Raw genomic sequence first — 17303 nt, forward strand, 5'->3', positions numbered from 1 at the left:
AAACCCTCCTGTTGTTTTGCATTGGTGTTAAGAAATCTTTTTAAGGCCCATTTTCACAGAAACTGTAACTACTATTCACTTCAAACTTAGTATACAAGTTTATTGCCTTTAAAGGACACCATTTCTTGTTCAATTTTAAAATTGGTTAGCACTTCAAAAGGCCTGGTCACATTTTTCTTAGTTACGCTTTCTTTTTGATATACATTTACGGTAATGTTTTTGGCAAGGTATATTTCTAAGATATGGCACCATGAAGCTTGATGAGAAGAAAGGTATGTAAAATAAACTTTGTCAACAGCGATGAAAGAAGAGGGCCATGATTGTCCTTATTTTGCGCACCTGATTATTAAGGCTCTTAATAAATGTTGTAAGCAAACTACGAAAAGCAGATAAAATGTCAATGTCTTAAACTGATATAAAAAGTTTCATATCTGCACCTGAAATAGTGCAAAGATAAAAATGTGTTTCTATATATAAGCTGTAAAGCAATAATATTTTCCGGAATGCGCATATTATCGCCTTGTTTGGGGTCAGACTCTTCAATACAGAGTTATGGCCTTTGCTTAGTTATGCAGTATTTATATAATGCAATAATCGTTTCCGTGCTATTTATCTGTAACTGTTAGCTGGAATTCAACTGAACTTTATGGAACCATCAATACCAATTGAAGATACGCATTCCGTCGCCTGGTTTTCAGTCAGATCTTTCAAGACAGAGTTATGGCCATTGATTAGTTATGCAGTATGTATATAGATCAATAATCGTTTTTGTGCTATTTCTCTGCAACTATTGGCTGAACTTCAACGAGGCTTTTTAGGAACAATCAATAGTAATAGGAGATGCGCATATAGTTGCTTTGTTCCGGTCAAACCCTTCAAAACAGTTTTAGCCTATTATTAGTTATCCAGTGTGCATATAATGCAAAACTTGATTCCGCGCTATTTATCTGCAACTATCGGCTGGAATTAAACTAAACCTTATTGGAACCATCAATACCAACTGAAGATGCGCATTTCGTCACCTTGTTCTGGTCAGATCCTTCAAGACAGAGTTATGGTCATTGACAAGATATGCAGTATGCATATAGAGATATAATCGTTTCCGCGCTATTTCTTTTCAACTTCTAGTTGAAATTCAACGAATCTTTATGGGAACCATCAATACTAATAGGAGATGCGCATATTGTCGCCTTGTTCCGGTAAGACCCTTCAAGACAGAATTTTGGCCATCGATGCTGTATGCATATAATGCAACAATCGTTTCCGCGCTATATATCTGTAACTATTAGCTGGAATTCAACTGAACTTTATGGGAACCATCAATACCAATTGAAGATAAGCATTTCGTCGCCTTGTTCTGGTCAGATCCTTCAAGACAGAGTTATGGTAATTGATAAGTTATGCAGTATGCATATAGAGCTATAATCATTTTCGCACTATTTCTATGCAACTTCTAGTTGGAATTCAACGAATCTTTATGGGAACCATCAATACTAATAGGAGATGCGAATATTTTTGCCTTTTGCCTTGTTCCGGTAAGACCCTTTAAGACAGAGTTTTTGCCATTGATTAGTTATGCATTTTGGATATAGAGTAATTATAGTTTCCGCGCTATTTATCTACAATCTACTGACATGAATTCAGAGAAACTTTATGGAACCATCAATACCAAAAAGAGATACACATATCTTCACTTTGCTCGGGACAGACCCTTCAAGAAAGAGTTATGGCTCTTAATAAGTTATGCAGTTTACATATAGAGCAGAGCAATAATTCTTTCTTTCCGCGCTATTTCTCTGCAAGTACTGGCTCGAATTAAATGAAACTTTATGGGAACCATCAATACCAAAAAAAAAAATGCGCATATCGTCATCTTGTTCCGGTCAGACCCTTCAATACTGAGTTTTGGCCATTGATAAGTTATGCAGTATGCATATAATGCAATAATCGTTTCCTCGCTATTTATCTGCAGTTATTGGGTAGAATTAAACTAAAACTTATGGGAACCATCAATACCAATTTGAAAAGCGCATTTCGTCGCCTTGTTCCAGTCAGATCCTTCATGTTATGACCATTGATAAGTTATGCAGTGTGCATTTAGAGCAATAATCGTTTCCGTCCTATTTTTCTGCAAATTCTGACTGTTATTCAACGAAACTTAGTGGCATTTCGTCGCCTTGTTCCGGTCACATCCTTCACGAGTTATGTTTCTTGATTAGTTATGAATTTGCATATAGAGTAATATTGTTATTTCCTACAACTGCTAGATTGATTTTAACAAAAGTTTATGAGAATCATCAATACGAAATAGGAAATTAGCTTGCATGCAATGATAAATTTATGAACTAAGTCTTTTGTCTTCAGTTGTCGCGCTTTTAATAACCAAAACTCGGCGGGGGACATCTAACCATCGACTTTGCTTGTTTATATCAAGACAGTTTTGCCGCACTTGCATTGATTTATCATAATGCTTTTGACATTACTTACGTATATCCCGATAAAACGATCAATAGATGTTTAAAAACAAAAATATCAATCATAAAGATCTAAGTTTGAGGATTAAGTTAATCATTAATGTTTCAGACATTTCTGAAAGTTAAGCCCTCAGTCGCCATCTTGACAAGGTGATTAACAACGTCGTCAAGTGATTGATCTTTAATTAGTTGTCAATATGCACGGCGGATGAGAATAACACCATATGATCTTTTTATCCAGTATATATTTAAGATAAATGGTTTCTTCATTATTCATTACTGTATTCAGCTCTAAAAGAAGAAGCGCGAGTATAGAACCAATTAGATAAAATGTTGAATCACACAGTGTTTGGAAGTGTTGTGGCGGTGTACAGCTGTTTTGCAGAGAATAAGCAAAGTAGTTAGCTATATTATTACTTCAATACTTTCAATGGTATGAAAAAAATGTTGCTTTTTCCTTTATCCATTAATACACACGAAGTCAGAACTTTGTCCGCACACCCAAATCTCAAATCAACTCAAAAGAAAAATTCACAACATAAAAATATATTCAAATTTCTTCAAAACAAACTTGTTTTCTAGTTTCTAAAGGTCAATAGATAGATGAATAGAACAACAAACTATTTTATGACAATGGAATGGAACAGCATTACACCGATGCATTTTGTCCATTGCAAAACAGTGCCCCTCAAGACGGAGACAACGTGTTATACGCAGGATTTAATTGACGCCACGATACAAAGTCTCGATAAACTACCATCAATATATGAAATATAGACAGTTGTGCAGTCCATTATTTTGTACAGAGATTAGAAAACATTATCTTTCAATTTGACGAAAATGTAAATAAAATGGTTTGCAACAAAGCAAGAAATTTTAAAATGGATGCCGAAGTATTAAGTACGGTAGTTATCTCGTTTCCACGACTATGTAACTCTTGCGCACCACTTAAGTATTCCTGCACACGACTTAGTAACTCGTGCCCACGACAAAATATATCGCGCGCATCATTTATTATCTCGTTCCCACGACGATGTGACACGTGTCCCCGTTATAGTATCTTGTACGCACTACTTAATTATTTCATGCGCACGACTAAGTAACTCCTGGCCACTCCAAAGTATTTCGTGCACACGAGATAAATAAAAACGCACAAATGTCACCTTTATGTAACCGTTTCTTTAGCTTAGATATGTGAATTATTTATATACTTTATTTAGGACTCACAAAATAAATTGTGTAATTCCCAAATGAATCATGCGGCTTTTCAAAATGATATAAGACTCAGCAGCTGCATTGCAGATGAATAAATATGGTTTATGTTACAACTATATTTTTTTAAATAAGCATATTTCAATGGTAGCTTTCATGTTGCATGTAACATAGTATTTGGCGGATGCTTTAATTGAAAAACATATAAACACACACATAAATAAATTCATTTAACATTTTGCCTTTACCTATGAGATTTCTGCTTCGTTTTTCTTTACTGTAGAAGCAATTAGAGGTAATTTAGATGTCTTCTTTAGCTGGGTATACACATAGTAACACGCGATTATGTTTTACCCATCGCAGAAGTTTTAAAATGTTCCCAGCAACTGTGATTAAATAAGACCCATTGGAACAAAAAAAAATGAATTTTTAAAGATGCACTTAGCTTTTGTATACAACAGATGGATGATATTCTTGTACTGTTTCACTTAACTGCATTCTTCAAGGGATGGCTATATACTAGCAGATCAAAGTCAAAGATCATGTTACTCTACTGTAACGGTACTGATATACCGTTAAACTACTATAAAAAGAATGGGGCATACCTTTTTATATTTGAGGTAGTTTTTATATTTCATCTCAAACATTGTTTGCTTTCAATAATTTATCAATGATCATTATAAAAGCCAATCTTTCGGAATATATCGTTCATCTTATTCTTCTTCACAACGAAAACATGAGCATAATGTCATATTAATGAAAACTGGACCTTTTTTTCAATAAGGTTTAAATAAGATTTACACTAATACATTAATCTCCAATTCAAGCGCAGCATAAACGAGTGGTTTGAATCAACAGATAGATAAAATGCTATCTCTATAAGCAGGTAAGACCCGTTAAGTTTAATTTTAGAACAAATATTGCAAACTTTCAAGGGGGCATCTCTGATTTATTGTTTTATTGATGTAAATGAAAATCGTCCAGTCATAACAGCGCATTTTAGCTCGATTTATCGGAGTAAAGTGGAGTCATTGCCAAAACCCTCCTGTTGTTTTGCGTTGGCGTTAAGAAACCTTTTTAAGGTTCATTTTCTCAGAAACTGGAACTATTATTTACTTCAAACTTAGTTAACAAGTTAATTGCATTTAAAAGACACCATTTCTTGTTCAATTTTAAAATTGGTTTGAATTTCTTAGTTACGCTTCCTTTTGGTTAACCTTTACGGTAATATTTTTGGCAATGTATTTTTCTAAGATATGGCGCCATAAAAGCTTGATAAGAAGAAAGGTCTTGAAAAGAAATTATCTCCAGAGAAATGACACTTATAATCAAAGGTGAAGCAAGATGGTCATAATGGCCCTTATATCGCTTACCTGAGCATGAAGGCTCTTAATAAATGTTGTTAGCATGAATGAAAATCGGACACATTTCTAGCATATTTTGGCTGATAATATTACATTTATGTCGTTAACAAGTTTTATTTTAATATTTAGGTTCTGTGGCCAAGTTTTTGACCCCGGATAACCAATTTTTAACTTAAGCTAGAAATTATAAAATTTACATTTCTAACAAATTTTTAGGATATTTGAGCTTAAAATGTTAACTTTGTAGTGTTAACTAGGTGCTTCTATATTTCGTCTGTGAGACCAAGTTTTTGACCCAATATGACACATATTCGAACTTGCACTGGAAATCATCAAAATAAATCCTTCTAAACGATTTCCAAGACGTTTGGACCAAGAAAAATGTCTCTAAAGTGTTAACTAGGGTTTCAATATTCCGGGGGTGTGAACTTGTTTTTGACCCATATCTGTACTTGACTTAGAAATGTTTAAATTGACGTTTTAAACGAATTTTCATGATATTTGAGCTTAAAATGCTTTCACTAGAGTGTTAACCATATGTTATTTTTCATATTTCATCTATGTATACTAATTCTTGGCCAAGTTGACCCATGTTCAAACTTGACCTAGAAATCATATAAACAACCCCTGTGGTCCATTTGCAGCATATTTGAGCTAAAATGTTTCCTGTAAAGAGTTTATTAGGTTGTTTTTCATATTTGGGCTGTGTGACCTAGTTCTTGACTTAAGATGACCCATATTCTAACCTGACCTAAGAACATCAAAAACATTCCTACTGTCCAGAATATTTAGACCGAAATTTCTATTTTTGGCTCCTCTGACCAAGATGAACCATATTTGCACTCGTTCGAGCAATTGCTAAGACAAACATTATGACCATGTTTGGCAACAATTGAAGCAAAAATGTGACCACTCGTGTTAATGAACTAAATTTGGACGGATGACAATCAACGGACGGCGGAAATTCAAAGATCCTTAAGGCTCTCCCTGAGTCTGCTTATAGAAAAAGGTGGAACATCTACCAAGTCCATTTGTACTGGCTAAAAGAAAACGACATTCACTTCGAAACAAAAAATTGGAATCAATAATCCCGAAGAGATTTAAGGGCAGTTTTTACAATTCCAACACTTGCTGCTGTTAACAATCCAGATCTATTATGCCCCAGAAGTGCTTTCACTTATATTTCTCAAAAAAAATAAATGTTAGTTTTTGACATCTGGTTAGAGCTTCTAAACAGTACTCATTTGCCACAAAGGTTTTCTCCTTTTGTTATGTTGGTAATTGGAAAAAATGTATTGAATAAGTATTTTGTATGGAAGTCAAAATACTACTTCGTTTACATTTTGCTACCTTTACGACAAATTATTGCACATTTTACAAGCACATAAAAAAACTAATAAAAAAAAAAGTTAAAATCTAAACAAGAGGGCGATGATGGCACTGAGTCGCTCACCAAAAAATTTTACTACTTTTCAGTGTTGGAATGTCAATTTATTCTCATATTTAACTTGAGCATAGAATATGTCTGAACAATAATTTGAAGAAATGACATGACCTGGGGCATTTAAGCTTTCGCTTAAACGGGGCTAATCAAACAAGATATGTTTGTAAAACATGTATGCCCCCTATGGGCAGCCAATTAGTCATGTGATCAGGTTATTATGCATGACTTCTGACCAAGTGAACAAACTTAATATGGGTTATCTACTGGTCATGACTAGTCACAAGATAATAATTATTGTGACCCCCTAGGTTGTGTGCAGCAATTTAAGTTATGACCAATCATCTTACCAAGTTTGAAGTTCCTAAGCCTAAGCGTTCTTAAGTTATTGATCGGAAACCGTTTTTACCTACAAGGTCAATGTGACCTCGACCTTTGACCCAAAAATCAATAGGGGTAATCTACTGGTCATGACCAATCACCATACCAAGTTTGAAGTTCCTAGGTCTAAAAGTTCTTAAGTTATTGATCGAAACCGTTTTACCTACAAGGTACATGTGACCTTGACCTTTGACCCCTTGACCCAAAAAATCAATAGGGGTCATCTACTGGTCATGACCAATCACCATATCAAGTTTGAATTTCCTAGGCCTAAGCGTTCTTTAGTTATTGATCGGAAACCGTTTTTACCAACAAGGCCAATGTAACCTTGACCTTTGACCCCTTGACCCCAAAATCAATAAGGGTCATCTACAGGTCATGACCAGTCACCATACCAAGTTTGAAGTTCCTTAGTTTAAGCGTTCTTTAATTATTGATCGGAAACCGTTTATACCAACAAGGTCAATGTGACCTTGACCTTTGACCACTTGATCCCAAAATCAATAGGGGTCATCTACTGGTCATGACCAATCACCATATCAAGTTTGAAGTTGCTAGGCCTAAGCGTTTTTTAGCTATTGATCGGAAACAGTTTTTACCTACAAGGTCAATGTGACCTTAACCTTTGACCCCTTGACCCCAAAATCAATTGGGGTCATCTACTGGTCATGAACAATCACCATACCAAGTTTGAAGTTCCTAGGCTTAAGGGTTCTTTAGTTATCACTCGGAAACCGTTTGGTCTACAGATCGACGGACCGACAAATGCAAAGCAATATCCCCCTCTTCTTTGAAATGGGGACAAAATTAATATGAGCAAACTTGCTCTAAAATGCTACAAAGTTTAGTGATCATCTATCAATTATTTCAGTAGTAAATGATGTTCGAAGGTTTTTTTTCTATTTTTAGCTTTAGTGGCCCCCAAAAGGGCCAATCAAATTAAAATAAGCAAACTTGATAAAAGATTACCCAAAATATTACAGACAAAGTTTGGTGATCATCCATCAGTTACATCTCAAGAAATAGACATTTAATGGTATTTCTATTTTTAGCTTTAGTGGCCCATAAAAGCGGCCAATCAAATTAATATGAGCAAACTTGATAAAACACTACCCGATAATGCTGTCGACAGAATTTGGGGATCATCCATCAATTAGTTCTGTAGGAGAAGAAGTTTAAAGGTTTTTCTATTTTTAGCCCTAGAGACCCCTAAAAGGGGCCAATAAAAATAATAGTACCCAACTTGATAAAAGACTACCAAACAATTCTACAGACAAAGTTTGGTGATCATCCATCAATTAGTTCTCTAGAAACAGACATTTAACAGTATTTCTATTTTTAGCTTTAGCGGCCCCTAAAAGGGACCAATCTAATTAATATGAGCAAACTTGATAAAACACTACCCAAGAATGCTACAGACAAAGTTTGGTGATCATCCATCAATTCAGTAGGAGAAGATGTTTAAAGGTTTTTCTATTTTTAGTCCTAGAGACCCCCAAAAGAAGCCAATCAAAATAATATTAGCAAATTTAATAACAGATTACCTAAGTTTGCTACAGACAAAGTTTGGTGATCATCCATCAATTAGTTCTGTAGAAATAGACGTTTAAAGGTTTTTCTATTTTAGCTCTGCTGACCCCTAAAAGGGGCCAACTGGAATGACATGAGTGTGACTGTCACAAGGATGCTACAGACCAAATTTGAAGTAAATCTGCCCAGTAGTTTCAGAGAAGAAGACTATTGTTGACGCATGACGACGGACGATGGACGCCGGAGCATCCCCCTATGATACTAATAGCTCACCCTGAGCCTTTAGCTCTGGTGAGCTTAAAATAATAATGATAATAATAATTAAAATACATGAATATATTGCGTCGACATATCTACATAAAATACATGTGTGCACATTTCACTAAAATACTTTTGTTCAAATTTCCTTAACCAGAACGTATAAGGTTTAAGCGAAGATAAAAGAGAATAAGGCAAGGAATTTGAATTGTTACTTGATTTGTTAGCATATGCTATCGCAACTTAAAACTAGCAGACGTTTTGACATAAAAGGGACGCGCTTATCGATATTGTCACACTCACTGCTACAGTCGAGTTGAATAACACTGAAACCATATTTAAAACGCTATGAGGACTTTCTTAAGTTTTGTATTCAGTTTTGCCTGCCTATGGCTATTGGATAATGCAGGTATTCTTTACTCGTTATAAAATCTAAAGTAATATATCAATACGATGAAATACAGCGAATAAGTTACGGTGTAATTCTCTTGGAGTTCGTTTTCTATTATTACTCAGATTTATCATACGCATAAACATATTTTTCTATTTAAACTGCGTCATTGATATCATGTCAATTGAATGAATATTATTTTAAGGATCATCTAGAAAGATTCTGTGCCAAGCAGAAAATAGTGATCATGTCTTAATAAAAAATACTTAATAAAAATTTTAACAAAATACATTTTCTTTTAACAAGACAATTGTTATGTCCAGATTTAAAGAAAGATGGACAAGTCCATTTTAAATATTTTGTGCCGTTTGGGTATATCAACAACAACAACAACAACAACAACAACAACAACACAAATGTTTTCAAAAAGTTGACATCTTCTACGGCTTAAAATCAGAGTCAAATACAATTCGACATATTTATATATTTTTAAGAAGGAATTGATGATAAAAAATAACTGTTTTAAAATAAGTTATCTGTCTTCATGGAAATTAAGTTGAAAATGATTTCTTTGTTTAAGATTCTATTTAGCCTTTACCCAGTTATAATCGAACGATAATAGCCTATTTGCATTCCATCTAAATTCTGTTTGCTGGCAAGCTTCAAATTCCCATTATAATATTTAAAAATCTATAATGGAAATTTCCAAAATGTAAGCTGTACAGGTTCATCTGTGAGATTAATAAGGTTAAGGCATTTTTAAAATATCGTTACTATAAAAGTTAGTTTAAATCGGGAAAAGCTCACATTTAATAATTTAATAATAAGTCTGTAAAAAGTTGTTAAAAGGCATTCATTAAGAAAAGTGAAAAGACATCTATAAGGAATGAAATAATGAACACATACATAAAACGTTTCTTTAATCTTATATAAATGAAATTAAAGATGTAACATAATCAATCACATATACATATAATGAAAAAAAAATCATGATATAAATTATTCATCAGTAAATGCTAAGGATAAATGAGTTTAACCAGTTAAGACTTTGAGACAAAATTTTCAATATTATTATGCAGCTACAATTTTTAACCACTGATATATTGATATCGTCGTCGTGGTATCTTTTTTTCTTTTCAAAGATTTGTTTAGAGAAATGGTAATAGTGGAAGTTATTTCATTATTTTTGTAGATGCAGCAATTACTGCTTGGACAAACCCTGATATAAAAAGTGCAAACGGCAATGGAACTTTTAGTGTTGCTGAGGACCAAGTATTGGCTACAACAATACAAAAGCTCGCTGCAACTGGAACCGGTACGATAACATAAAATGTTCCAAATGCAGTCAGCCCTTTCACAGTGGAGACTTAAAGATAACTGCAGCTATTGACTACGAAACAAAAACTTCCTACGTACTCGTAGTAGAGTAAGTATGTTCATATTCAAAACAAAATTAATGGTTTTTTTTGTGACCATCAAAAGAATCTGTTACTTAATTGTCATATTTAACTGAAGATACATGTAATATTAGTCGTAATATTCATAAGTCTAAGACTTTTTGTCTTTTAAAGCTTTGAAATTAATTTTACAAACAAATGTAATTTTTTGTACAACAGTCTTACATTAAATTTACGGGAGTAAGATGCTTAACTAAAGTGCAATTAATGTTTTTTTTTTAGAGCGACCTACAACGGTCAATCTACGGGCACAGCAACGATAACTGTTACAGTAACTGATGTCAATGAACCGACATTTAGCGCCTCTTCATACGATCAATGTATCGTAGACAAATCTGCGGTTGGTAAGTGAAATCAACATGCATGTACATGTTTATAGTTTCGAAGACATACTATGCTCATCCTTGAGTAATATATTTTAATCACAGAAATTTATTGAAATCCATGAAATACTTGTATATGTCGTATTTAAATAACAATATGAATAAACTATGCATGGGAAGCTGCATTCCGTATTACAGGTCAAGTTGCTCTTTTCTATAAAAAAAACTGCCAGTTTTTTAAATGACACTATATATACATATTGTGGCCACCTAACTAGAGGGTGTAGAATTTTAAATATAACATGTGTACTTTGTTTGAAGTCAAAACATGTTTATTTTATATTGACAAACAGATATAAGTGTAAGTAAAATAATTCAAGCTGCAAAATAATTATTTTACAAATTATTGATCAATATAATTTTACAAGTTAAACCAAATTTATTCAGTTTCCATCTGGAACCACCTTAGACTATTTCAAATTCTATAATGATATATCTGACATTTTATCTGTCATTTTCATTGCTGTGTAGAATGTCATGTTATCATTCTATTTCGATGAAAACATTTTATTTATTAGAAAGATATATATGTTTAAATTGAGACTTTTATCATGTTAAATTTTAATCATATTAAATTTGTAATAAAATTTAAAGATGTACTATGCTCAAATTCAATATTTGATAATATTCATAGTTGGTACACAGTCTCTTTGTAAATTCCAAATTTACATGTTTTAACTTCACACAAAGTAGATATGGTGTGTTTAAAATTCTACACACTATAGGTGGTTACAATATGAATATATAGTGGTATAAAAAAACCTGGCATTTTTGTAAGAAAAGATCTATTTTACTTGACCTGTAATAGGGAACGCAGCTTCCGATACATAATATAGTCATTCTTTTATTCAAATTGGACATACCGGTAAGAATTACAATTAGATTTCAATTAATTCCTGTGATAACATATTTTACCAAAGGATGACACAATATATCTTAAATAACGTTCCTATCATTTTAAAAACTAGATTTGTTACCTATTTCAATGTGAACATTTAAAAAAAGAAAAAGAAAATATTTCATGTTTGTCTGGGCAAAAATTCGAAACGAATTTCTTTTGTTTCTGATCTATGGCGACACATGCGATTTTATTTATAAAAATAGATTGATCGGTAACCTTAAACACACCCATCAGATCGAATTTGAAAACATTGCCGGACAAAAATGGTAAACAAAACATGATGAGTTGCAATTATGTACTTTAGATAATATCATTAATGATTCTTTATTAAAGTTTTGAGTGAATTATCAGAAGTGAAATATTAAATGTGTGGAAGACTGCATTTAAACTCGCATAAAACAGTAGTATATTTTCTCTATATATATTGTATATTTTGAGCGGACTGATAATTTTTTATATTTAAGGTTTTCTCAGAATACGCATTTATAAGGAATTTAACGTTACATGATAATATAATATCATCCTCCTTCAAAACATGCTTTACCAGATGCTAATAACTGACTTAAAAATGTCTTATATTGTCATAGGAACTGAATTGATTACAGTAAAGGCAACCGACGCCGACACAACAGAAACAGTGACACATGTGATAGAAAGTAAGTAAACTGAACACTTCATCTTATAATTTTTACTAGGATTTGACTCAATACAGGATTGGAGCAGTACCTCTAAACTTTTGCAGAAATCATGATCACAAAATAGACAAATATCGTTTTTATCGCCGGTTCTTACATTTTTTATTCATTATCGTATATAAACCGGTGTGAAAAGATGAATTACACTCTTTAAAGTTCATTCCGTAATGCGAAAAGGCGAGATTGTATCATTTAATAATTCAAGAGTCTTGTCCGGTATGTACCGGAATGCGATATTTAGTGTGGTGCTGTCTCGCTCATTTCATTAAAGATCGTTTAGACTTTTACAATCACAGTTTTTATATGTGACAAAATTATTGAAAATTGGCATGCATTTATCGAAACTGGTCATGAATATTATTAAATTTTCCATGTATTTTCTTTGACCGTTTACAGGAGAGATTCTCACAATAAAATAAACGATAACGACAGGAAAAACATTTATCCTTATCATTTTATCATATCCATGAAAATTAAAGTTGGGTTCTCTTCCATGAGTTTTGGAAGTTGAGCAAATAATTTTAATACAGTTCGAAGATCGAAAACAAAATATAAATATGGCCAATCAAACAGATGCTTCATTCGCCTTCTGGAGACCAAAAACTAAGGTCATATTGTTCTACCAAATATTACTTTAACCCATGAAAAATGTTGCTACATCAATCAAAAATATTTCATATTAGTTAAAAACATAACATATTAATATGAAAATGGATGAGTTATATTTATTTTCATTATTTTCAGGAACTACTTTCTCACGTTGTCAGTGACAGACAATAGTTAAATTTACTCATTTCGTTATCACAAATATAACAATAATTCTAGATATGTTTTCTCTTTAAACAGTTTATGATGATGAAGTTTTGTACAGGACCGCGTCATACATCTATAAATAATAAATATTACTGCTCACTTTACAATTGCACCCCATAAACAAGTTGTGGTTTTCTTGGCGATAAATTCAATTAATTTAATTTTATTATATTAACACAGATGGCAACACGAATGATGACTTTGGCATTGCTGGCACAACAGGCGTTATCACAGTTGCAAAAGTCCTAGATATGTCTACAACAGCTAAGTACACCCTCCTCGTGATAGCTAAAGATGGTGGTTCACCAGAACACACATCGACTGCCACAGTGAATGTCTCCGTTCAATCAGCATGTAGTGACGCCGTGACTACTGTACTCAGTTTGTCAGCGATACTGTTATCCCTCCTTTCCACACGACTTTAACAATATACATTGACAACAATTGTTGTTATATTTTTCTGGTCCTAAAAGATCATTTATTTCAATACTTTAAGCGTTGAGGACTGAATAATACTTAAGCTAACGCTAGGACCTATTTAAATGTGTTTTTTCGTCATATTTATATCTCGTGAATCGACTAAATAATTATTTTTTTACTTTTTATTTTCTATCCAATTGATCACGGTTAATCTTATCTTTCCAGATTTCTATTTCTATAACAACATGTCGTTATGTTAACACAATTGTGTATGCCTAATTCTTTCTCTTTTGCCTTTTTATGGCGAGGTGTTGTTTAAAGAAAATGTGACTGAAACAGTATAGTTTCCTTTATTTTCGTTTATAGTCCGATCATAATATTTTTACGTGTAACTGTCTTCACATGTACATAGGATAAATTAATGTTAAATCAAAACTTAAGTTAACAAAAGTTAACATAATTAAATACAAGGATTTCCTTCTTAGCATTAATCGTTATCTTAAACGAATAACAACTAAATTAGAAATAGGATTTACATACTCGATCAGTATCAAGATATATCCGGATAATGAGACAACCGTACATGTTGAATAAAATTGAAATTTTTCTTTCATGGGAAAGATTATCATAAAATGTATTCTTATGCTTTGTAACAAATAGTGCTGTACAATGACAACTGTGAATATCTTACTAGTCTCTTACATGAACAAAGGGTTTTATATACAAAAATGTTTAGCTGAGAATAGAATTTCATTTTTGTTCGGAAAAGCTGGCGGGCTGAGAAATCCAAGGTAGCTGACAAGAAGGTCACAAAATATGAAAATTACCATTAAATATATTTAACAATATTTTGGCTGTTGCATTACTGTTGATCACTATTGTATCAACTGTATTATTATCAAAAATTCAGTTTTAAAATCAATTGTCAATTATAATGGGTGGGTGCGTGGTTATATGTTGCAAATGATACATATTCTTTTTATTTCAAAACAATGTAAGTTACTCTATTCCTGACTATAACAGTTAAACGGAACGTTGAGATCATTGAGTCAAATTACGTAAGGAAGATTAATTCTGAAATTATGGTAGTTTGAAGTGTAATGAATAGATTATCTCCCGTGAATTGCAAGTCGTATATGAAGGCATGGAATAAATATGGTTAAAATTAAAGCTTCAATAGTGTTTGCTTTTTTAATTGACTGAAACATTCTCATGAGAGGTTTTGGAATAATAAATAATCAACACCTTCAAATATATGAAACAAATCTGGAAAAAGTCTGATCCCCGGAAGCATCCATCACAACAAATTTACATGAAAAATGGAGACTCGGTTTGACTGAGTCTGTAAATGAGGGAGAACGAAAATGTGAAACATCCCTAACGCCCCATTGTTAAACTACATTTTGTTTTTATCTGTTTATTTTTGACAATATATTTTTTTACTTGCTTATTTATTAAGCCAAACATATCATATTTGATTCAATTAATTGATAAATGATGACCTCCCAATCTCCTTGCATCAGGAATAATCGTTTGAAATTTTAATATAACGTATGATAAGAATAGATATTATTTCTTTTTCGAAAAAAAAACAACAAACTTTATTTGGAGACTTAATACCTTCATATCATTATCATAATGTACACATATATTATGTTATAAATGCTATTTAATTTCAAGTATTAAAATGAACACGTTATGCCTCTCTGGTTGCATTACTAGTCCACTGATAGTTTACTTGACCTACTGCGCAATATGTTTATTGTAAGTTTTATCAATTATATCTGCCAGCAAGGACACAACTTCACCATCCACAAACTTAAAGAAGAGAAAAAATTAAAAAGTCCAAAAAAATTGACAAGGGGAGATAATTATCTTATCTTAGGAGCAACTCAATCAAAGCAAATAGTTGAAATTTGCAGGCTCAATTTAATCGGCTCTTTATGAAAGTTTATGTAAAGTGCAATACCTAACCTAGCACCGACTCACGAGTTATTGAGGTATTCAATCATCGATAATCAAAGATCCCTAAGGACTAACGGCACCCTAGGTCTTTATTTTCAGTCTAGTTATATGTTTCCTATTTAGACTGAAAATAAAGACCTATGTATATACAACACATTGTATTGTTATTCCTATTGTCATTACTAAAATTATAATAAAACATTTTAATTTGTTTCAGGTTTAAAGAAATACCGAATAGACATATAGTATTTACTTATTTTATCAGCGAGAATTCCCAATGTATGTCCGTAATACATCAGTGAGTTTCGTAGTCAGTACCCAATACTTTGTAGTCATTCGGAGTAATCTTGATTATTATTATCATAAAATATTTCGTTTTAGCCAATAAAATAATTTATGTTTTCAAAAATAATATACAAAAATATATACCTGCAACAAACATGCATACTTGACTCTCACAATGCATTTGGTATCATGAGAAGAAATTTACGTGTAAATCACAACAAAAAGAAAAACGGAAAAGAAAGAAAGAAACAAAAAAACCAAGTCATAAATGCTTCTTTTGATTGTTTAAAAAACTTTTTGCTGTAAGGTCAGAAAAAATTATACAATGATTAAGTTAATTGTAATCAGATAAGCCTTGTAACTTATGATTTAGTTCAAATCTAACACTGCTGGTAAGGGTGAAAGAAAATATTCTATTATGTTTATCTGTTTCAGTTTAAAAAAATAGCCTTTTCACAAAATTTTATTTTACTTAGAACGTCCTTTTTATTTCATGGAAATTCTTTTTTATTTTATTTATGTTTGTTAAAAATAAGACATTTCATTGAAATTCTTTTTTATTTTATTTATGTTTGTTAAAAATAAGACATTTCATGGAAATTCTTTTTTTTTATTTTATTTTTGTTTGTAAGAAATAAGACATTGACATACATTGTATACTTTTATTATATCGGTCAATATACCTATGTAAAGAAACACTATATTGCGCATTATTTGTGAAAAATGATATTTAACGATGTTATTCTCTACCATGTGGATGTTATTTCGTATTTATATATATACCGGTTTTGCAAATTAGTTCCCAGTATTCTAATAATAGCTGTTAGAGGAGACAGCATGCTCGAATAATTAAACACTGGCCTTAATACTGAGTCTTAACTATGAAAACAACAACAACAACAACCACAACAACAACAAAAAACAATCAATTATGATATAAATTTATTTCTGTTTAAGTATCAATAGAGCACTATAAAGCACTCAATGTTCAGCGTTTTTTGTATCACATGATATTTTTGTGATCATGTCAAATAATAGAAACTCTTCTGCTCTTAAGGTTATTTTTAATTTTCCATGTTATAATGATATTGGAAAAGATATCAAATTTGAATTAAAAGTTTGAGGTTAATTCATCAATAAATAAAGAGGGCAGAGTACGAAATAACAATTATTTTGAAAATTGTCAGATTATAGAGAGATAACTCTGGAAATATTGGGATTTTTCACATATGTGGTTGATGATAAAGTACGTAAACCGTTATCTGATGTTTTAAATAAATCTCTCATAAACAAATGAGTAAACAGAACATTTTTAAGTAAAAGTTCAAAGAAA

At 32.0% G+C, this 17303-nt stretch overlaps 1 protein-coding gene across 1 annotated transcript; it reads left to right on the top strand.

The window, feature by feature from the left end:
- Nucleotides 1-250: 250 nt before the first annotated feature.
- LOC132757030 (cadherin-87A-like) lies at nucleotides 251-16447 on the top strand. The gene is made up of 5 exons (XM_060748214.1): nucleotides 251-272; nucleotides 10244-10366; nucleotides 10733-10852; nucleotides 12380-12448; nucleotides 13481-16447. Exons 1-5 carry the CDS (start codon nucleotides 251-253, stop codon nucleotides 13723-13725), a joined length of 579 nt encoding a protein of 192 aa, XP_060604197.1. The 3' UTR covers nucleotides 13726-16447.
- Nucleotides 16448-17303: the final 856 nt, after the last annotated feature.

The sequence above is a fragment of the Ruditapes philippinarum genome, unplaced genomic scaffold (assembly GCF_026571515.1).
Source record: "Ruditapes philippinarum isolate M1 unplaced genomic scaffold, ASM2657151v2 ctg114_1_1_1_1, whole genome shotgun sequence".
Classification (NCBI taxonomy): domain Eukaryota; kingdom Metazoa; phylum Mollusca; class Bivalvia; order Venerida; family Veneridae; genus Ruditapes; species Ruditapes philippinarum.

Bases quoted from the DNA above. Each gene is read 5' to 3' on its own strand.
- LOC132757030 (XM_060748214.1), top strand. From the start codon at position 251: ATGAAGCTTGATGAGAAGAAAG. The intron at 273-10,243 runs GTATGTAAAATA...TTATTTTTGTAG, and splicing joins GAAGCTTGATGAGAAGAAAG to ATGCAGCAATTACTGCTTGG. The intron at 10,853-12,379 runs GTAAGTGAAATC...ATATTGTCATAG, and splicing joins CGTAGACAAATCTGCGGTTG to GAACTGAATTGATTACAGTA.